This window comes from Heteronotia binoei, chromosome 18 (genome assembly GCF_032191835.1).
Source record: "Heteronotia binoei isolate CCM8104 ecotype False Entrance Well chromosome 18, APGP_CSIRO_Hbin_v1, whole genome shotgun sequence".
NCBI classification, from domain to species: Eukaryota; Metazoa; Chordata; class Lepidosauria; order Squamata; family Gekkonidae; genus Heteronotia; species Heteronotia binoei.
The window spans coordinates 7864287-7886286 of record NC_083240.1 but is presented as its reverse complement, the minus strand read 5'-3'; the positions used below and the strand labels follow the sequence as shown (position 1 = coordinate 7886286).

Sequence of the window (22000 nt, the reverse complement as noted above, 5' to 3'; positions counted from 1 at the left end):
AATCAAACCCGGTTCTCCCAGAAGAGTCTGCGCACTTAACCACTACACCAAACTGACTCTCCAGATGTGATAGCTATGGCTGACTCAAGGCCATTCCAGCAGGTGCAAGTGGAGGAGTGGGGAATCAAACCCGGTTCTCCCAGATAAGAGTCCGCACACTTAACCACCACACCAAACTGGCTCTCTGAATCAGACCCTTGGCCCATTAAGGTCAGCAGTGATTATTCAGACTTGCAGTGGCCCTCCAGGGTCTCTGGAAGAGGCCTTTCCTATCGCCTGCTGCCAGTTCCAGGCCTTTATTATTTTTTTAAGCAGGAATGCATCAGGGGGTGTGGCCTAATGTGCAAATGAGTTCATTGGGCTTTCTCTACCAAAAAAAGCTCTGATTCCTCTTTCAGGATTTGAACCAAGGACCTTCTGCTTACCGAGCAGATGCTCTACCACTGAGCCACGGCGTGCCAGAATCAGGTTCTGTTATTAATATGCTGTGAGCTGACTTTTCTTTCTGTGGGAAAATGTACTGAAACAGTACTCTCATACTCATCTGATTCTCCTCCATAACTGACTCTCATTATTCTAGTTTATTACAGTCTTCATTTTCCTTTCTAACCTTGCTTTGGAGTTCTGCCGGATTAAAAGTGACAGAGTCCCAAACCTCGGGGCATGCGTGATTTCACTCCCTTCTGTTTGAACCCATGCCACAGTCCAGTTTACATGGAAAACAAACCACCCCAAGCACATCTGGTAATATAAGTGGAAGATTCACACCCAAACAATGTTTTATGGATCCAGCCAGGGAAATCATTCAAAGATATCTAGCACTGGGAAGTGAAAAGACAGATTCTGTCCTCAGCCATTAGATTTTGCCAGGTCTTCTCCACCATGACTTATCCTGTTCTTCTTGATTTTACTCATGATCTACCACAGGGGTGGCCAAACTGAGACTCAGGATCCACATGTAGCTCTTTCATACATATTGTGTGGCTCTCAAAGTCCACAACGCCCCATTGGCCAGCTTGTAAAAGGCATTTCTCTCTTTAAATCACTTCTCCAAGTCAAGGTAGCCAGCAGCTTGGAGAATGCATTTAAAGTTAAAGCTGGTTTCTTTCCACCTCTCCCTCCATCCTCCTCTCAACCAACCAACCAACCAACCAACCAACCAACCAACCAACCAACCAACCATCCTTCCTTCCTTCCTTCCTTCCTTCCTTCCTTCCTTCCTTCCTTCCTTCCTTCCTTCCTTCCTGTCTTGCGGCTCTCAAACATCTGATGTTCATATATTGTGGCTCTGAAACATGTGACATTTATTCTGTGTGGCTCTTAATGTTAAGCAACTTTGGCCACCTCTGATCTCTCAGAACCCACCTTAGCTCCAACCAGATTCTACTCCAATTCCAACCATTATCCATCAGCTTTTCTCGACTCTGACTACAATCTGGAATGTTCTAAAGCAGCTTTGCATGTGGCCAGTCAAGTTCTGCCCTGACTTTCACCCATGACTCCACTAGACTGTAACCTGTCTGTCTTCCCAAACCTTCTGATTTCTGGCCTGGATTAGCTTGTCCCCCTTCTGTTCCCTGAGCGGACTGAAGAGAGAGGGGGAAGAGGCAATATTTGCAATGAAAGCTGGCCGTCCTAACCAGCCCAGATGCCTGCTCTTTAGGCAGTCAGAGGAGGAGTGTTTGTTGCCGGGTCTCCATGCCAGCCTGGGGTGTTACTGGCATGCGGACTGTTTGCTTACAGCCCTGGAGAGAAGCCGGGTGGGGGGGCTTAAAAAGAAGCTAAAATTAATCTCCTCTGCAAGCAACACGATGATTAACCCAGCTAAGTGGTCTGAAAAGGCGCTAATTGAGTTTGACCCAAACTAGAGGTTGCCAGACCTGGGCAAAAGCGAGGTCTCAATTTAGGTCGATGGGCGTCATGCACGCTTCCCTGCTGCTTTCCAAAGCTGAGCTCTGGATAGCTTGGACACAGGAGGTCTTTTTCCATAGACTGCTTTATACGTATTTAGCCTTACTATTTGCTATGGTGTCTCAGCAGGGACGAGACATTTTTCTATAGAGTTTCACACACACAAAAGCTTTCTCATCTCACCAAATCAATGGACACAATCAGAGCATTTGTATTGCTTCTGTATATTTTTAAAAAGTGGAAAGGTAGCAGCACAGCAGGAGATGGCTGGTTTAGAACCTCTCTCCCCGCTGTACTATGTATATATATTTGTTTACTTGTATGGAGGTTTTGATTTTTTAAAAAAATAATTTCATTATTTATTAGCCATCTCTCTACCTTACAAGATGAAGAGCCCCGTGGCGCAGAGTGGTAAAGCTGCGGTACTACAGTTCTAAGCTCTGCTCACAACCTGAGCTCAATCCTGGCAGAAAATGGGTTCAGGTAGCCGGCTTGAGGTTGACTCAGCCTTCCATCCTTCTGAGGTTGGTAAAATGAGTACCCAGCTTGCTGGGGGGAAAGTGTAGATGACTGGGGAAAGCAATGGCAAACCACCCCATTAGAAAGGTCTTGTGAAAGCAACATCACCCCAGAGTCGGAAACGACTGGTGGTTGCACAGGGGACTTTACCTTTTTTACCTTACAAGAACTCAAAGCCGCTTACAGTATAAAAAATATGTACAATATAAATAAGAGCCAAGGTGACAACACAGACTGTCGGTCATAGGGTTGCCAATCCCCAGCTGGGGGCAGGAGATCCCCTAGTTTGGAGGCTATCCTCCATTTCAGGGTTATCATAAAGTGTGTGCGGGGGGGGGGGGAGGAAATGCCCACTGGGCACTCCATTATACCTTATGCAGACCAGACCCAGTAGGGTATAATGGAGAATGAATCCATGGGTATCTGGAGCTCTGGGAGGGGGCTGTTTTTTGAGGTAGCAAATTCTCAGCATAGCATCTGGTGCCTCTCCTCAAAAATCCCCCCAAGTTTCAAAAAGATTGGACCAGGGGGTCCAATTCTACGAACCCCCCCCCAAAGGTGCTCCATCCTCCATTATTTCCAATGGAGGGAAGGCATTTAAAAGGAGCACGGTCTCTTTAAATGTGATGGCCAGCACTCCCTTGGGAGTTCAATCCTGCTTGTCCCAAGCTTGCTCCTGGCTCCACCCCCATGTCACCTGACCCTACCCCCTAAGTCCCCAGATATTTCTTGAGTCAGACCCGGCAACCCTAATGTTGGACTAGAATCTGGAAAACCCAAGAATGAATCCTCATGAGGGCCGTGGAAGCTTGGTGGATGACTTTGGACCATTTACACACATGCCTCAGCCTAATCTACTTCAAAGAGTTGTTATGAGGATAATGTGGAGGAAGATGTAAGCCATTTTGGGTCCCCATTGGGGAGAATGGTGGGGTACAAAAAAAAATTAACTAATAAACCACAACGCATTAAAAAAAACACAAGTTAAAATCTATAATTTAAAACTGCCTGTAGGCAAAGAAGTAATCAAATGCCATGTGAATAAAACAGATAGAATATACAACAGGGAGAATCACGGAGAGATGAAATGCAAAACCAAAAACCGTGATGATATTGACGAAAACAAATAATAATTCATTCAAAAAATTCTTTTATAAAATCAAAACATTCAAATAGTGACTATCACAATCTACCGTAGCAATAAGTACAAGGGTAAGTACATCATTATCATTTCACAAAAATGCATGTCCATGCATGTCGAGCGTGTCCATAGAGGGACGTTGAGGAGTCTTCTTTAAAGATATTTCTTGCTATATTGCACAAGCACTTTGGTCTACAAGCACTTTGTGGCACTAAGCACTTTAAGAAAATCAAGAATGGACTTTGCTGCTTAGATGCATTTTTGTGAAATGATAATTATGTACTTACCTTTATACTTATTGCTATGGTAGATTGTGATAGTCACTATTTGAATGTTTTGATTTTAAAAAAGAATTTTTTCGAACGAATTATTATTTGTTTCCGTTAATATCACGGTTTTTGGTTTTGCATGTGAATAAAACATGGCAAAACGTTTTAAAAATGCCAATATATTTTTTCTAATGTTGCACTTTGGGCAGTTTACAATATAAATAAGAGCCAAGGTGACAACACAGAGTGTCGGTCATAGGGTTGCCAATCCCCAGCTGGGGGCAGGAGATCCCCTAGTTTGGAGGCCATCCCCCATTTCAGGGTTATCATAAAGTGGGGTTATCATAAAGCTTACAACAGGTTTGCAGTTTGGCGAGAACTACACTGCTTTCCAGGCAGCAGTAGCCAGTTGCTGTTTCACCTCAACAAATAAGTAAGCACAAATGAGTCTTGCCCTGTCTCTTCCGAATCTTTTTGCTTTGCAAATTGTTCCCAATTAAAGACAACCATGGCCATTTGGGCTGTTCTCACGACGCAATGTCTTTCGAAGTCCAAGTTACTACCTCTGGCCTGTACTGTGTGGTGGAATGAGGCTATGAGTTAAACATCCCCCTGACTCCTTAACTCTTTACAAACGGCTAGCATAGTCTGCCAACATTTGTCAGTTAGCAGAGACTGGAAACAGACAATTGCCTTTTCAATAAAGCAAGCTGAAAGCTGTATATGAGAACTACTGTAGGCACTCCTTCTAATGCTCCATTGTCATTTTTGGCCAAACAGGTGTGACAGGTTGTGGAAGTCTCAAGAGAAACCTGCAAGACCTGTTTACCGGAGACAGGGGCAAAGGGTACAACATAAGCAAAAGGTACAACATAAACAATAATATTGCCTTTAGCTGTCAACTGCCTTCAACCAAAGAACAACTAGAGTGTCTTCTCTCCTGTAAAACATTGGAAGGCATGTGCTGAAGGAGAAAGGAAAAGAATCACAGCAACCAGTGTTCCCTCTAAGCTGAGTTAGTGTGAGCTAGCACAGTTTTTAGCCTCTGGCTCACACATTTCTGTCTTGCCTCACACATTTTTGCTTAGCTCACAAAAAATGGCCCCAGAGCAAACTAATTTATACAGTAGCTCGCAACTTTAATACTACTAGCTCACAACTTTAATGCTAGTATCACACAAAGTAGAATTTCTGCTCACATCACTCCACAGCTTAGAGCAGGGGTGTGAAACTCATTTGTTATGAGGGCCGGATCTGACATAAATGAGATCTTGTAGGGCCGGGCCATGTCCGGGGGGTGTATGTGATATGTGTACCTATTTAAGATTAGGTAGCAGAGATATAAATTTTATAAAGAACACAAACACACAAATATATATTTTTACAAAACTTAAATGTTAGCACTCATTGGTCTTAAATATGCTTTCTTTGTATTTCTCCCATGGGATCCAGGGAACTGGGCAAAGGAAGCTCTGGCTCTTTCCTTCCTTCCCCAGGGCACTGGGGGGGGGGGAGGAGCCTCATCCAATAGAAGGAAGAGAGGCTTGGCTCAGTGGCTCTGCTGTGCAATTGAGAGAGCCTGGCAAAGCAAGCAATTCCTCTCCCCTTCCTCCCCAAGGGAGGAGCCACAGCCAATGGAGAAATTAGAGGCTTCGTTCTGTAGCTCCTGTGCAATTGAGGAAGCCTGGCAAAGCAAGCTGTTATGCAGAAGGAAGCGAGAGAGAGGGAGAAGGAAGCAGATGACAGTTGCTTGGGGGCCTGATAGGAGCCCTCTGGGGGCCTCATTTGGCTCCTGAACTGCATGTTTCACACCCCTGGCTTAGAGGGAACATTGACAGCACCCTAAATGTATGCAACTCGACTGTCAGAAAAGGGAAAAGTTCACACATAGCCCTGAAGCCGAACATTAGGCTCGAATCACAGGCCCACAGCATGATCCAGGAGGGCAGAAGTTAGCTGGTCCTATCTCTGCCTAATCCATACGGGCCTGCTTTGTAGCAGCCGTGCCAAGGAGACAGCTGCAAAGGCAGCCCCTTGATAAATGGAAGGATCAGCAGTTGATAGGCAGCCCAACACTGCTCTGAGCGCTTTCGTTACCTCACCTCTCTGGAATGGGCTTCACCTCCTACAACACCCACTTTAGCAGCCATCATCAGCAAGAGAGGAACTGGTTAACTGGTGACAAGGTGTTAATTGTTTGTGAACCCCTTTTATCTTGCGTTCCTTTGGCTTTGCTGGGCCTACTTGGTTAAAAAAAAAAACCCTTAGCAGCACCTATAGAGAGATAACACCATTTGGGACAGGCTCCAGCAGTCTGGAAAGGAGAAAAAGACCACCTTCCGGTTTGTTTACAGTGCAGCTTTACACATACGACTTTTTAATTTCTTGGAACGTTTTCTGTTAATATTAAGAGTATGGCCTGAACTAGCTTTGTCTCATCAGATCATATAAACTAAACAAGATCAAGTTTGAGTAGTACTTGAATAAGAGATGCTCCCCCCCCCGCCCCCAAAGTCTAGGTTTGTTTTGCTGGCATTGGCAAACTACCTCTGAATGTCTTTTGCCCTGAAAATTACGGGGTTGCCATGAATTGGCTGCAACTTCTGACTTTTGAGCATCATCTAGGGTTGCCGTCTTCAATTCAAGAAATATCTGGGGGCTTTGGGGGTGGAGCCAGGAGCAAGGTTGTGACAAACATCACTGAACTCCAAAGAGAGTTCTGGCCATCACATTTAAAGGGACCGCACACCATTTGAATGTCTTCCTTCCATTGGAAATAATGAAGGACAGGGGCACCTTCTTTGGGGGCTCATAGAACTGGACCCCCTGGTCCAATCCTTTTGAAACTTGGAGGGTCTTTTGAGGAGAGGCATTGGATGCTGTGCTGCAAATTTGGTGCCTCTTGCTCAAAAAACAGCCCCCAGAGCCCCAGATGCCTGCAGATCAATTCTCACAGTGCCCAGCAGACATCTCCCTCCCCTACTTTCTGAAGGCACAAGCGGGGTGGAGGGGAGGGCCTCCAAACTGGAGGGGGTCTCCTGCCTCCACCTGGGGATTGGCAGCCCTAGCATCATCCCATGGAACAGGAAACTTGCTAAAAGTCAGAACACTTGCAAACATTACAAAATGGGACTTGCTGGAGCCCAAAAGGGCTACCCACCTGGTTCATTATTTCTGGCTGCTTTATCCACCTGGATGGCACAGGAGTGTGCACATTTCTGAATTACACAGAATTCTTCCTTGAGAATATCTACCAGTGCTTGCACATGAACTGAACAATGTGCTTTTCGTTCACTTTGTACCTGGATTTTGCTGTGTAAAAGCGGCAAAATCCACTTGTAGACGATTGCTGAAGTGCACTCAAAGCTTTTTGCTCAAATGACACCAAGTTCTTAGGGAATGTCTCCATTTATAACCACAGTGATGGCTCTCCCTCTCTCTCTCTGAGAATAAGCTACCTTTCCACCCCACTATTAAGAACATTCCACAGGGATAAATTAGACTCTACAGGGCATCAGAAAGCAAGCATCTGGAGGTGGAAAGCTGCTAAAGAGCAGTTAACAATTTCACAGAGGGGCAATTAAAGTACAAGGAAAAGAAGATTAAATATTTGCTGCTGGCTTTATTGATCAGCTGCCAGCGCTGGAAGAGATAAAATAAAAATATGCAGCTGCTGACAATAAAGTAGTTCCAAGCAGCAGAGCTGAAAGGGAGATTTCTCTTTTTTAAAAAAAAATAAAAGTAATGGGGAGAATACAGCTGGTGCAATACTGGGAATGACATTTGGTTGTACGAGACTGAAGTTTAAATCTTTGTTCTGTATTAGTGCTCATTAGGCAATATTAGAGAAGTCACCATTTCCCCCACTCCAGCCTACCTCAGAGGGTTCTGGAGGATAAAATGAGATATTTCTGGAAGGACAGGATGGAAATATGAAGAATATATTTTGAAGAATACAGGCACCTTGTTGCATTGCGAACTGCTTGAAATGGTCTATATGTCTGTAGGGAGGGACGGTGGCTCAGTGGTAGAGCATCTGCTTGGTAAGCAGAAGGTCCCAGGTTCAATCCCCGGCATCTCCAACTAAAAAGGGTTCAGGCAAATAGGCGTGAAAAACCTCAGCATGAGACCCTGGAGAGCTGCTGCCAGTCTGAGTAGACAATACCGACTTTGATGGACCGAGGGTCTGATTCAGTATAAGGCAGCTTTGTATGTTCATATATGTTCATATGTACTGTAGTATTACATTGCATTTTGCATAATAATTAAGACCAGGGCTTTTTTTTTGGAGCAAGAACGCAGTTCTGGCTGGCTTGGTGTCGGGGGTGTGGCCTAATATGCAAATGAGTTCCTGCCATGCCTTTTCTCCCCCCAAAGCCTCAATTAAGACAATTTAAATAGTCTTTATATGGAGTATATGTCTATTATTGGTTATACACGGTGCTTTAGCATTTGTTAAGCAGCCCCGTGGCGCAGAGTGTTAAAGCTGCGGTACTGCAGTACTAAGCTCTGCTCACGACCTGAGTTCGATCCCCGGCGGATGCTGGGTTTTCAGGTTTTCGAGGTTGACTCAGACTTCCATCCTTCTGAGGTCGGTAAAATGAGCACCCAGCTTGCTGGGGGGAAAGTGTAGATGACTGGGGGAAGCAAGGGAAAACCACCCCGTAAAAAGTCTGCCGTGAAAATGTTGTGAGAGCAACATCACCCCAGAGTCGGAAATGACTGCTGCTTGCACAGGGGACCTTTCCTTCCTTAGCATTTGTTACAGTATTCTATACCATGGTCCTTCTGTGTTATTTATATCACCTGGGGGTTGGCAGCCCTATGCATCATAGTGAAGCTGATTTTTAAATAGGGTTGCCAAGTCCTCCACGGGCTACGGCGGGGGACTTGTTTCGCACGCACCCGCAAGTGACGTTATTGTGCCGGTAACGTCGAATACCAGCCGCTCTAGGCGTTTCCGGGAAAACTCTATAGTTTTCCCAGATGCTCTAGCATTTGGGGAGGGAAAAACTGTATGGTACCTATCATACCATAGAGTTTTCCCTCCCAAATTGATAGAGCGGCCGGGAAAACCATAGAGTTTTCCCGGAAACACCTAGAGCAGCTGGCATGCGATGTTGCCGGCACAATGACGTCACTTGCGGGTGACATCTTTGCGCTGGCAACATCAGGGTAGGTTCCCCCCCACCGGGTCAGTGGGTTGAGAACCTCCCAGGCGGGAGAACCCCCACCCGGATTGGGGGCTTGGCAGCCCTATTTTTAAAGATGCAGTTCATACCTTGACCATTTACATTAAGTAACATAAAGCTTTTTTTTGTAGCAGGAACTCCTTTGCATATTAGGTCACACACCTCTGATGCAGCCAGTCCTGGAGCTTACAGAGCTCTTAGTACAGGGCCTACTGTAAGCTCTTGGCTACATCAGGGGTGTGTGGCCTAATATGCAAAGGAGTTCCTGCTGCAAAAAAAGCTCTAAGCATTGGTTACAGTCTTCCATACTGCCCTAGAATTGTGCCTACAGTTCCCCCCACCCTGTTCAGTTCTGCTCAGATGTAATTTGGGAAAGAGACTCAATCACAGGACGACTGCTGTGAGTTTCGGGATTCTCCCAAATCACATTTGCTTTGGTTTCAGTGTGGGTCTGTGGAAACACCCAAGTGAAAGCACAGCCGCTGAAAAGTGTGTAAGCGAAGCTGGGATGGTATCACAGTTGTAGCTAAGGGGACGCCTTTTTCTTGATCAGCCTGACAAGAGTCACTTGGAACAACAGGATTACCACCTTCTGCTAAATCAGATTTGAGAGCCCAGGTAGTTCAATAATGACCTAAAATAATATTTCTCAGTGGGCCCAGAAATCAGGAAGAACCTCACAAGGGATGGGTTTCATTCCCCATAACAAGCTGCAGGCAAGAGTAATGTACTTAACCTAAAGATTGTTTCCCAGTGTTTAATTATTAAGGATAACCTTTCATTAGGATAGTCACGGGTCATTGTGTCCTGCTTTCTCTATTGTAGGAACATAAAGCTGCCGAAAAGCAGAGGAACCCAGTAATTATAATTTAACACAGCATAAGATGCACTGAGAAAGCAAACAGCACATTTCCCAAACTTCTGATAGCCAAAACGTTTTTTTTTTCCTGAAGTAATTTTGGAGGCACACGTTGTTTTGATGCTCAAAGAGAGCATAAAGGTACAAACTATCTACCTTTATTGAGTCCTCTCCTGTATATGTTTCTGTTCTGTAATTCTGCTGTGTTAGGAGTGACTGAGTGATCCACTCATACTTGATGCAACATGGCAGAAATCACAATGACAGCAGCTTGGAACGCTCACAACTATATTATCATGCAGAAATATGGCAGGTAGCATCCTATGTGAGCTGGGTGTTTTGGACTCAGAGGTGCTTTTTTTCATTATTTCTCAGGGCAGCTCTTCCCTAGCATTTTGCTGTGGAATTTCTGGGGTTCTGGAGTAGCTAAATCAAATATATGATTAAAATATTAATATGTAGAAAATTGCAATTTAGAACGTCACTGGCTCTGGTGACTTGCAGGCATCCGTAATCAGCTAAGCCTTCCCAAGAAATGTGAAAACTGCTGATGCTATTCAAATGTTTAATAATACCCACAATGCACCTGATGTTCCCTAATTGTTGGCAGTGATGGAGGAAAGTCTAGAGTCCTCCAAAGGGAAGAATGTGGGGAATTTTCAAATGGCTCCTTCCACCTGCTCTCACACCCCCTCAACACACCACCTATTTGGTGTTACCACGACCGACCGCACACCCTAATTTAATGAGACATCCTCTAGGGGCCATTACGTAGCTGCTAGATTTCATCTTCCCAGTGTTCCCAGGCTTTCCAGGCCAATAGGACTCCAGCACCCGCCTCCTTTGTATAAACCGTGGGTTACAACGTCTTGCTTGTTATACCCAGTTTTGCTAGATGGAAGCTACAGATAGTGTTCTGGTTGGGATGCCAGAAATCTGATTCAGGATTGCTGGTGTGGATTTATAAAGCAACGTTTGCAGATTGGTAGATGCCGCGATAAAGGCGCATGCTAGAAAAGTAATTTATGTTAGCGGGCAAATAAAAGGGTATGGCGCAAAATGGGAAAATGGGACTGGAAAGGTAGGGCTGTTTGGTTCCCCCAAACGGGACAACCCTGCTCTAAACTGGTTCAAGGAGTTCTGAATTTGCTGATAAACACTGAACCACTGGGCATACTTCAAAGATACCATACTGTCCCATTCACACATGTAACAATTAGGTCGTTGTGATTAATTTCAGATAAAACAGCAGTTAACCCACTGGTTCACAGTTGTGGCCATGTTCATAGCATAAATACTTGAAAGTTTGTGGGTTTTTTTAAATACAGTTCCACATGAACCACTGACTTCACATGCACTGGCTAAGCACAACACAAGTATGCATATATCACACAACTGGACTTGCAAGGTCCAACTGGGGACTTTGGGGATGGAGCCAGGAGACTTTGGAGGTGGAGCCAGGAGCAAAGTTGTGGCAAGCACAACTGAACTCCAAAGGGAGTTCTGGCCATCACATTTAAAGGGACCGCACAGCGCACACCTTTTAAATGCCTTCCCTCCATTAGAAATAAAGATAGGGGAACCTTCTTTTGGGAGATGTTTTGAGGAGGCGCACCAGATGCTGTGCTGAAAATTTGGTGTCTCTGCCTCAAAAAACAATCCCCCCCCCCCAGAGCCCCAGATACCCACAGATCAATTATCCATGATACGGTATGGGAAATGGTCTCCATAGGATATAATAGAGTGCCCAGCAGACAACTCCCCCCTCCTTTCTGTTAACCCTGAAGTGAGGGGTAGGTTATCAGGGGATCCCCTGCCCCCAACTATGACACACAGTTCCTAATGTTCTTCCCCACACAAAGGAAAGTTCCTAATGTTCTTCCCCACACAAAGGAAAAAAAGCTCCAATTTGGCACAGAACTTGCCCACAACTAGCTGCTCGGTATGGAGATCTAGAGTTTCCCAGAATGACAACTGACCCCCAGACCACGGGGATCAGTTCCCTTGGAGAAAATGGCTGCTTTGGAGGGAGGACCTCATGGCATTATTCCCTGCTGAGGTCCCGCCCCTCCCCAAACGCCATCTTTCCCAGGCTCCAGCTCCAAATCTCCAGGACTTTCCCAACCTGGAATTGACAACCCTAAGTTCAGAGGACTCAGTCAAAAGCTGGAAAGGGGGAATTTATATGTCCTTCCTTTAAATGCCTGAGATGATGGTTATGGAGTTCTCCGTTTTAGTTAGGCCACTCAAACCACATATTATCTCTGACAGTTTACCTCATAAACATGAATCTGTGTTTGCATCACACGTCCTGGAATTTACATGCACAGATGCCAAGAAGTGGTGCCTAATTGCGAATCACAAACAGGGGATGCCAAGGCCTAGTTCACGCCTCTCTTCCTCTGAGGAAATCTGAGGTAATAATAATTTCCCCCTCATTGCTTATCAAAGGTGTTACTGGGTCTGGTGCCAGTAAGGCAGAGATGAGGAGAGACAGTGTGTGGAAAATCAACCCCCCCCCCCCAAAAAAGGTTGCCAGTCCCCAGTTGGGGGCAGGGGGTCCTGGTTCAGGTTTATTAGAAAGCAGGGCGGGGGTGTTTGAATGTACACTGGGAACTCCATTATAGGCATAATAGGCAATCAATATGTATCTGGGGCTCTGGGTGCCCCCCATTTTCTTAGGTAGAGGCGCCAGATTTTCAGCTTAGCATCTGGTGCCTCTCCTAAAAAAAAAAAAAATCCGCAAGTTTCAAAAAGATTGGACCAGGGGGTCCAATTCTTTGAGCCTCAAAAGAAGGTGCCCCCAACCTCCATTATTTCCAATCAAGGGAAAGTATTTAAAAGGAGCACAGTCTCTTTAAATGTGATGGCCAGAACTCTTGTACTTGTCACACCCTTGCTCCTGGCTCCACCCCCAAAGTCCCCAGACATTTCCTCAGTCGGACCTGGCAACCCTACTCCAGATTGCTGTTGAGTGGGGCTTCCTGTGTTAAGGAGTGGCCATTTACTCACAGGGGTTAGGGGGAACACTGCCCCCTTGGAAGTGTGCTTTGGATGCCAGCTGACTGCCCCAAACTTTCTTTAAAAGCTGGCAGCTGCTGAGTGCCTGATTTGATGTTGTAGCATTGGGGTCAGGTTAACCTGTTTCTAAACTTCTGTCCCTCACCAAGCAGCTATTCACCGCAGAACTAAACCACACCCGGTAATGAAAAGATCTGAGGAAATAAAACACCCCTCACCTCCTCCCCCTGTTTAGTTAGCTATTTATATCATGGTTTTTCTCTCCAACAGGGACCCCAAAGCAACAACCCTGTGAGGTAGGTTAGGCTGAGAGGGAATGAATGACCTAATGTCTCCCAGCAAACTTCTGTGTCAAAGTGGGGATTCCAGATCTTAGTCCAAAAACTCAAACTAGTAGGAGAGCCAGTTTGGTGTAGTGGTTAAAGTGTGCGGACTCTTATCTGGGAGAACCGGGTTTGATTCCCCACTCCTCCACTTGCACCTGCTAGCATGGCCTTGGGTCAGCCATAGCTCTGGCAGAGGTTGTCCTTGAAAGGGCAGCTGCTGTGAGAGCCCTCTCCAGCCCCACCCACCTCACAGGGTGTTTGTTGTGGGGGAGGAAGGTAAAGGAGATTGTGAGCCGCTCTGAGACTCTTCAGAGTGGAGGGCGGGATATAAATCCAATATCTTCTTCATCTTCTTCTTCTTCTTCTATACCCAGCCAATCCTATGCAAACTAATCTGAGAAAAGTAACCCCCATTGATCAAAGTGGGACTTAAGTCTGAGTAAACATGCATAGCTGAATGTGTGTCTTTTGCCTGTTATCTTCTTTGGCCTGAAGTTTTGAGAAACGCCGCAGGCATTGCCTCTGTGGGGAAACGCAGCCAATAATTTATTTAAAATATTTCAGGGATATCACAGGATTTGCTCAAATCCCCACACGGTTGTTTCTAAAACGCATGAACAAAGCTCCAGCCTACACTTTGCGTTTCAAAAAGTAATAGTTAAGAAAATGAAATACTGTCAAACTCCCCCAGGCAGAAAACACTCAGGTAACTGCATTTAGATAGGAAGAAGAAACCAGTTTTGTGCTTTATTCTCAGTACTCTCCCCCCCACCCCGAACTGTTTAAGTTTGCCACCACAGACACACATTTCAATTGATCTCAGTGGAGGTTTGGATGTTTTCTGGTTTCTCTCCACATTTACATGAGAGGATTTTGAAAATCGGTTCCTCTCCAGGAACGAAGCCTGAACACGTCTTGCTTTGCTGTGTCTTAGCCTCTAAGCGAGAAGACAAGTTAAAAATTAAACTCCTTTAGACCCCAGCTAGCAGAAGTTGGCGTGACTTGAGTTTAATCGCCAAGGACGGCAGCTGAACAAGGAGGATGTCAACTTTGGACAGGCTGTTGCGTCAGGAAGGGTCTCTAAACAGTGTTCCTCCCTGATAAACAATAAAGGAAGCTTTTCTTTAAAAAAAGGTAAACTGGATTCCTCCTGCATCTTCATCATACACAAACTGTTTTATTATTATTATTTGTTTCCAGACATGAGCAACTGGACTTGGGAAATATTACAAGACAGGATGTACGGGCCAGCCCAGTAGTCAGAGTCTAAGCTGTGAGTTCAAATTTTCTGCCTTTGTTTCAGGCAAATTATTGACACTTCTCTCTGCCTCAGGCAGCAAGGACACCCAAGAACGTTAAGACATTGTTCTTGGTGTACAGTAGGGTTTCCAGATGTCCTTTTTAAAAGAGTTGTCAGATCCTACCTGGGAGCTGGCAAGATCTTCTCTTGGTGTGATGATGTCACCCGGATGTGACATCATGTTGCTGATGTTGGGAGGGATGCTCTAGCTTTTGGGCAAAACTCTATGGTTTGTAGCCAATTTTACCATAGAGTTTTGCCCCAAAACTAGAGTGTCACCATGTGACATTGGAAACATGATGACATCAGTTCTGGGTGATGTCATCATGTCACCTTTGAGGCCAGTTGGGGGTGGAATTTTCCCATACCAGCCAGGGAAGCACCCCATAAAAGTGGGGGTTTCCTGCCCCTGGCGGAGGTCTGATAACCTATATTTTTTGTGTGTGTCTATCGTCTTTGGGGCTGATGAAAATGTCCTCTTCTTGGATTGGAAGGTTAGAAATACTCCTAGGTAGGAGCAATGATCACACTTTAAAGAGTGGGAGTATGTCAAACGAGATTTGTCATAGGGATCATTTTTTTGAAGTCAGTTGGGAAATATATCCCCTTTTTTTGCTTTTCAAAAGATGGCAACCTAGTGTAAGGTAATCCCCTGTGCAAGCACCAGTTGTTTCCGACTCTGTGGTGACGTCGCATCACGATGTTTTCACGGCAGACTTTTTATGGGGTGGTTTGCCATTGCCTTCCCCAGTCCTCTACAATTCCCCCTCCCGCCAGCAAGCTGGGTACTCATTTGACCGACCTTGGAAGGATGGAAGGCTAAGTCAACCTCGAACCAGCTTCCACCAGGATCGAACTCAGGTCATGAGCAGAGATTTTGACTGCAGTATGCAGCTTTACCACTCTCCGCCACGGGGCTCTCTAACCCTAGTGTACAGTAGCGATAAGGGGACAAAATAATATATGACCTTCATGGACACAACCTTTGTATATTGCTTGTTTTCCATCGCAGTAACAGAAACTGATTACATTTTCATCCTGCCTTCCAGGAAATGAGGGCAATGTACATAGTTTTCCCATCTTCCATTTTATTCTCACAACAGCCCTGTGAGGTAGCTTAGGCTGAGTGGGAATGACTGGCAACACCAGGCATGATGTTCTCTTCAGATATTATTATCATCTCCCCAGCAGAGATCTAAACCTAGGTCTCTCTGGTCCTATTCCAATAATTTAAGCCATACACAACACTGGCTGTTTCCTGTTTGAAGGGAGGGGGCATATAGACTACTTATATGTTTACCCCAAGCATTCCTGGGGGACCATTTAATACCAGGAAAACAGCAGAGGACAATCTTCACCCCCTTGCCAAATCCACCCTGGGGAATTCCTAGAGATTTGGGAGCAGTTCACCGGGTAGCGGAATTTGGCGAGGGATTTTAGCTAAATTCTATAATTCTGTGAGAACTGCAGGTCCCACCTGGAGGTTAGTAACCCTAGCATCCCTGGCCTAATTTGAACATAGGCATACTGTTTAGCAGGGCTTTTTTTGTAGCAGGAACTCCTTTGCATATTAGGCTGCACCCCCCTCATGTAGCCAATCCTGCAAGAGCTTACAGTAAGCCCTCTATGAAGAGCCCTGTAAACTCTTGGGAGATTGGCTACATTAGGGGTGTGTGGCCTAATATGCAATTATATAGGCCTTGTAGCCAGCCATTCCTTATGTATTATCACAGCTATTCACACAATATCCCTTTGAGGCAGGCCAGTGTCTTCATATGGCAGAGGGGCGACTGAAGTGGAGAGGCAGGGACTTGAAGAGGGTCAGGTTACCAGCTCTGGGTTGCAAAATACCTAAAGATTTGGGGGGGAGGGAGGAGCCTGGGGGGGCAGGGTTTGGGGAGGGGAAGGCCTTCACCCTCCAAAGCAGCCATTTTCTCCAGGGGAAATGACCTTGGTCACCTAACTATTACGTCATTGCACCAGTGGGGAACAGCCCCAGATGAGGGGCTTGTGAGTTTTGACCCCAGTCCCTCTGGAACAGTGGCCCTGAGGAAGGAACATTGAAAAATTAAGGGGGTCAAGACCTCAGAGAGATCCCAACTGAATTAAATCCCCAGATATGTGAGTTATTTGAACTCTGGCAAATACAAAGTTTTGGGGAAGATTCTTGGATGCTGACATGTATCCAAGGAAGGGAACGTTATTAATGTTTGAGTGACTGCTGTGATTTTACAGGGTTGCACGGTCCTCCCTGGTCACCAGGGGACAGGTGGGGTAGGGTTGCCAACTCCAGATCGGGCCCACTTTGTGGCCGACAACCCTAGTTATGACGGCCCTGCATCGTACAGGGAAACTGTGGATTTCTCCCTTCTCTCCCACTCTTAAGAATACACAGGGCCTTTTCTTGTAGAAAAAGCCCGGCAGGAACTCATTTTCATATTAAGCCACACCCCCTGACATCACTAGTGTTCTGCATAGGGCTTTTTGTAAAAAAAAAGTCCAGCAGGAGCTCATTTGCATATTAGGCCACTCCCCCCTGGTGCCAAGCCAGCCGGGACTGTGCTCCTGTGCATTCCTGCTCAAAAAAAGCCCTAAGAATACAGCTCTTTCATGGTATAGAATACACAAGCCTCTCCAGGAATTATTCTCAGGTAGGGCTGTGTTTGGCTGCAGGTTTCCCAGGTGCTAACTTTATGCTAAAGGACTGGGTGCAACCTCTCCTTGCACCCCCGAGAACGATGATTCAGCCATGCTTCATCCACCGACAAATTTCCTGACTTTTTGCAAAGAACAGGGAGAGCAGTACAATCCCTTTCCAACCACCCTTCTCCACCACCTCTACTTTCCCAAAATTCCTGACATACAGGTTGGCGACGGAGCTCTGTCACCATCTCCACCCACAGAAATGCAGCGTGAGAACCAGGACTTGGTCCCCATTCTGAATTCTTGCTGCAGAGATTTGGGCTGTGTGCTGGCTAATCCATGTAGTTTAGATACGGGTAGTTAGCAATTTGCATGTCCTTACAATTAATGTGGCTGGCCCACTGGCTGACTGACAGACATGTTGCACTTTCACTGTGAAACCGTGCTGAAGCCTCGCTCCAAGTCTCCCAAAATAGGACAGAAAGATCTTGAATATACCCTATATAGAGAGAGCCAGTTTGGTAGTGGTTAAGCGTGCGGACTCTTATCTGGGAGACCCGGGTTTGATTCCCCACTCCTCCACTTGCAGCTGCTGGAATGGCCTTGGGTCAGCCATAGCTCTTATAGGAGAGCCAGTTTGGTAGTGGTTAAGCGTGCGGACTCTTATCCGGGAGACCCGGATTTGATTCCCCACTCTTCCACTTGCAGCTGCTGGAATAGCCTTGGGTCAGCCATAGCTCTCGCAGAGCTGTCCTTGAAAGGGCAGCTTCTGCGAGAGCTCTCTCAGCCCCACCTACCTCACAGGGTGTCTGTTGTGGGGGAGGAAGGTAAAGGAGATTGTGAGCCGCTCTGAGACTGAGATTCAAAGTATAGGGCGAAAAAAATAAATCCAGTATCATCATCTTCTGAATAAGGTTGCCAGCTTAGGGTTTGGGAAATGCCTGGAAATTCGGAAGGTGGAACTTGGGAGGATAGGATTTGGGGAAAAGAGGAACCTCAGCAAGGTATAATGCTGTACAGCCCACCCTTCAAAGCAAGCATTTTCTCTAGGGGAACTAATCTTGGTTGTCTGAAGGTCAATTGTAATAGCAACGATAAGAACATAAGAGAAGTCATGTTGGATCAGGCCAGTGGCCCATCCAGTCCAACACTGCATCACACAGTGGCCAAAACAAAAAAAGACAGGTTCATCAGGAGGTCCATCAGTGGGGACAGGACACTAGAAGCCCTCCCACTGTTCCCCCCCTTACCAAGCACCAAGAATACAGAGTATCACTGCCCCAAACAGAGAGTTCTAACAATATGCTGTGGCTAATAGCCACTGATGGACCTCTGCTCCAGATGTTTCTCCAATCCCCTCTTGAAGCTATGCTTGTAGCTGCCACCACCTCCTGTGGCAGTGAATTCCATGTGTGAATCACCCTTTGGGTGAAAAAGTACTTCCTGTGATCCGTTCTAACCTGACTGCTCAGCAATTTCATCGAGTGCCCACGAGTTCTTGTATTGTGAGAAAGGGAGAAAAGGACATCTTTCTCTACCTTCTCTGTCCCATGCAGGTGCCACCTGGAAGTTGGCAACCCTGCTTCAAAAGCAACTTAAACAGTTTCAAAGTCAGTAGAGCTGACTATTTTAATGCATCTTTTTTATCAGGGTTTTTTTTATAGCAGGAACTCCTTTGCATATTAAACCATGCCCCTCTGATGTAGCCAATCCTCCAAGAGCTTACAGGGCTCTTAGTACAGGCCCTTCTGTAAGCTCCAGGAGGATTGGCTACATGGGGAGGGGAGTGGCCTGATATGCAAAGGAGTTCAAACTACAAAAAAGCCCTGCTTTTTATTACACACAGGCAAAAGTATAATGGCTTCCTAGTTGGGGGGCAGGGGATCCCCTGATTTGGAAGTCCTCCCTCTGCTTCAGGGTTATCAGAAAGTGGGGGCAGGGGAAGTCCACTGGACACTCCATTATACCCTAGAGAGACTGGTCTCCATGGGGTATAATGGAGAATCAATCCATGGATATATGAGGCTCTAGGGGGGTTGTTTTTTAAGGTAGAGACACCAAATTTTTAGCATAGCATCTGGTGCCTCTCCTCACCCCCCCTGCCCCAAGTTTAAAAAAGAGTGGACAAGGGAGTCCAGTTCTATGAGCCCCAAAACAAGTTGCCCCTATCCTCCATTATTTACAATGAACGGAAGGCATTTAAAAGGAGCACCGTTCCTGGAGTTCAGTCACACTTGTCACAACCTTGCTTCTGGCTTCACCTCCAATGTCTCCTGGCTCCACCTCCAAAATCCCCAGATATTTCTTAACCCTCCCCCCCCCCCGCAGCTTTCTGATAATCTTGAAGCAGGGGAAAGCCTCTAAACTGGGGAGTCTCCTGTCCCAACTGGGAATTGGCAACCCTAGGAAGAAGAATACTAAGAAGCTAGCCCTCTCACAACCCCCTATAGCAGTGATGGCTAACCTTTTCAGCTTGGTGTGTCAAAAATCGGGAAAAAGTGTAGTCTTCCTCGGGTCGCGTGTCACTTCACCGTGTCACTTCAAGAAATATCAATAATTTGATGATATTTGCAGCCTAGGTCAGACTAGGGTTGCCAAGTCCAATTCAAGAAATATCTGGGGGCTTTGGGGGCAGAGCCAGGAGACTTTGGGGGTGGAGCCAGGAGACATTGGGGTGGAGCCAGGAACAAGGGTGTGACAAGCATAATTGAACTCCAAGGGAGTTCTGGCCATCACATTTAAAGGGACAGCACACCTTTTAAAATGCCTTTCTTCCATAGGAAATAATGAAGGATAGGGGCACCATCTTTTGGGGCTTATAGAATTGGACCCCCTGGTCCAATCGTTTTGAAACTTGGGGGGGGGGTATTTTGGGAAGAGGGGGATCCCCTGCCCCCACCTGGGGATTGGTAACCCTGCCGGAAAGGGTGTATCTTTTTTTCTTCCCGCCTTTTCTCCTCCAGCGCTTGCCAAGGAAAGCCAAGGGGGGCGACCCAATGCTCCTCTCCCCTTGCTCTTTTGCAACCCACACACAGCCCCCATCGCCCACCCCCTTCCTCCTCTTCCAAGCTGAAAAGGGCAGCTTGTCCTTTAAATCTGAAACCCCGCCTCCAGCAGGCGGCCATGAGAAAGAGCGAGAGAGCAAAGTGAGAAAGATCATGTTGGTTGCAAAAAAAAAAACCAGGACCGGGTGGAGGAGGAGGGGGGGCAGCCCCACAACAGGCCCAAGAGCGACGCCCCCTCGGGCATTGCACCCCACACACACTGCTGCAATGCCATCTCTGCCTCCCCCCCCCAGCCGCTCCGTGCAAACAAACGGAAAAAAACACGCCTGCCTTGCTCCTGCATTTGCAAAGCCCCGGCATTGCAAAGGCGCGACCCGCCGAGGAGGGCACTTCTTCCCCCCCCCCGCCTCTTTTTTTGCAATGCTCTTTTTTTTTCTTTCTTGCTGTACCCACCTATTTCCTCAGGCCCCGGGGAGGGCGGGAAAAGGGGGTTGCAAAGCTCGGCCCTGTTGCGAGGAGGAGGAGGCGCGTTTGGCTGCCTCTGCTTTGGGTGGGGGACGGGTTGCGCCAGGAGGCTGTCTCCTCCCACCCCCAGGTCAAGGCGAGGCGCTGGCAGCATCAGCCAACCTTCCCTCCCACCCCCAACCTTCCCTCCCACCCCCACCCCCGGCCTGGAGCCGGGGAAAGAGGCGGCGGCCCGCTGCGCTGCTGCCGCGTCTTCTCGCCTTCACCTTAGCAGCTGCTGCTCCTCCGAGATGGGCTCAGCAGCCTCCGAAGGACTCGCGGCTCGCCACGCTCCTTGGTTTCCGGTGTGTCAGCCAAATTGCCTCGCGTGTCACCAGTGACACGCGTGTCATAGGTTCGCCATCATGGCCCTATAGCAAGGGTGTCAAACATGCAGTTCAGGGGCCGAATCAGGCCCCCGGAGGGCTCCTATCAGGCCCCTGAGCACATGGCTGTGATCTGCTTCCTTCTCCCTCTCTCTAGCTTCTTTCTGCATAACAGCTTGCTTTGCAAGGCTTGCTCAATTGCTCAGGAGCTACAGAGCAAAACCTCTATTTTCTCCACTGGCTGAGGCTCCTCCTCCCCAGTCCCCTGGGGAAGGCAGTAAAGAGCCAGAGCTTCCTTTGCCCGGTTCCTTGGATCCCACGGGAGAAATACAAAAAAAGCATCCTTAAGACCAATGAGCGCTAACGTTTTAAGCATGTTTTATGGGTTTTTAAAAAAGATTTGTGTTTGTGTTATCTCTGCCACCTAATCTTAAATAGGTACACATGTGGCTGACCCAACATGGCTCGGCCCAACCCGACATGGCCGAGAAAAATGGCCCGGCTCCTCAAGGTCTCATTTATGTCAGATCCAGCCCACGTAACAAATGAGTTTAACACCCCTGCCCTTCAGGATTTGTAGCAATACTTGCCTTTCCAGGAATATACTGGAGTATCTTGTCCGAGGTGACGTCTCTCTCCTGCCCTGGTTCTAAACCAAAGAGGCCGGCCAGTTTTTTCTTGCTCTCTTGTCTACAAAGCAATAAAAAAGGGACATTCGTGTTAAGATCAAGGCAAGCAAACAAAGGAAGTGGGGACAGGGTCAAATTAGCAGCTTTAGCCAAGAACCTCTGAGGTGTCCAAGGCTTCTAATTGTCCTAGCCTCATAAACCTCCGGCAATCAAGCAGGCGAGAAGGCCACTTGTTAGTTTTCTTGCTTTTTTTTATTTGTTCTAACACAAAGCAAGGCTTAGCTGTAACTTCCCCAAGTGGATGGGCTGGCAATTTAGGAAGATTCTGTCTTTCTAAGCACAGAGTTAAGGTGAA

General features: G+C 46.8%; 1 protein-coding gene across 1 annotated transcript in view; it reads right to left on the bottom strand.

Moving 5' to 3' along the window:
* The window catches only part of PLEKHN1 (pleckstrin homology domain containing N1), an 82801-nt gene that overhangs the window by 48225 nt on the left and 12576 nt on the right, over positions 1 to 22000 (bottom strand). The window contains exon 2 of the mRNA XM_060259409.1: positions 21607 to 21706. Coding sequence (XP_060115392.1) covers positions 21607 to 21706 — 100 coding nt within the window. The remainder of the gene's footprint in view (positions 1 to 21606; positions 21707 to 22000) is intronic.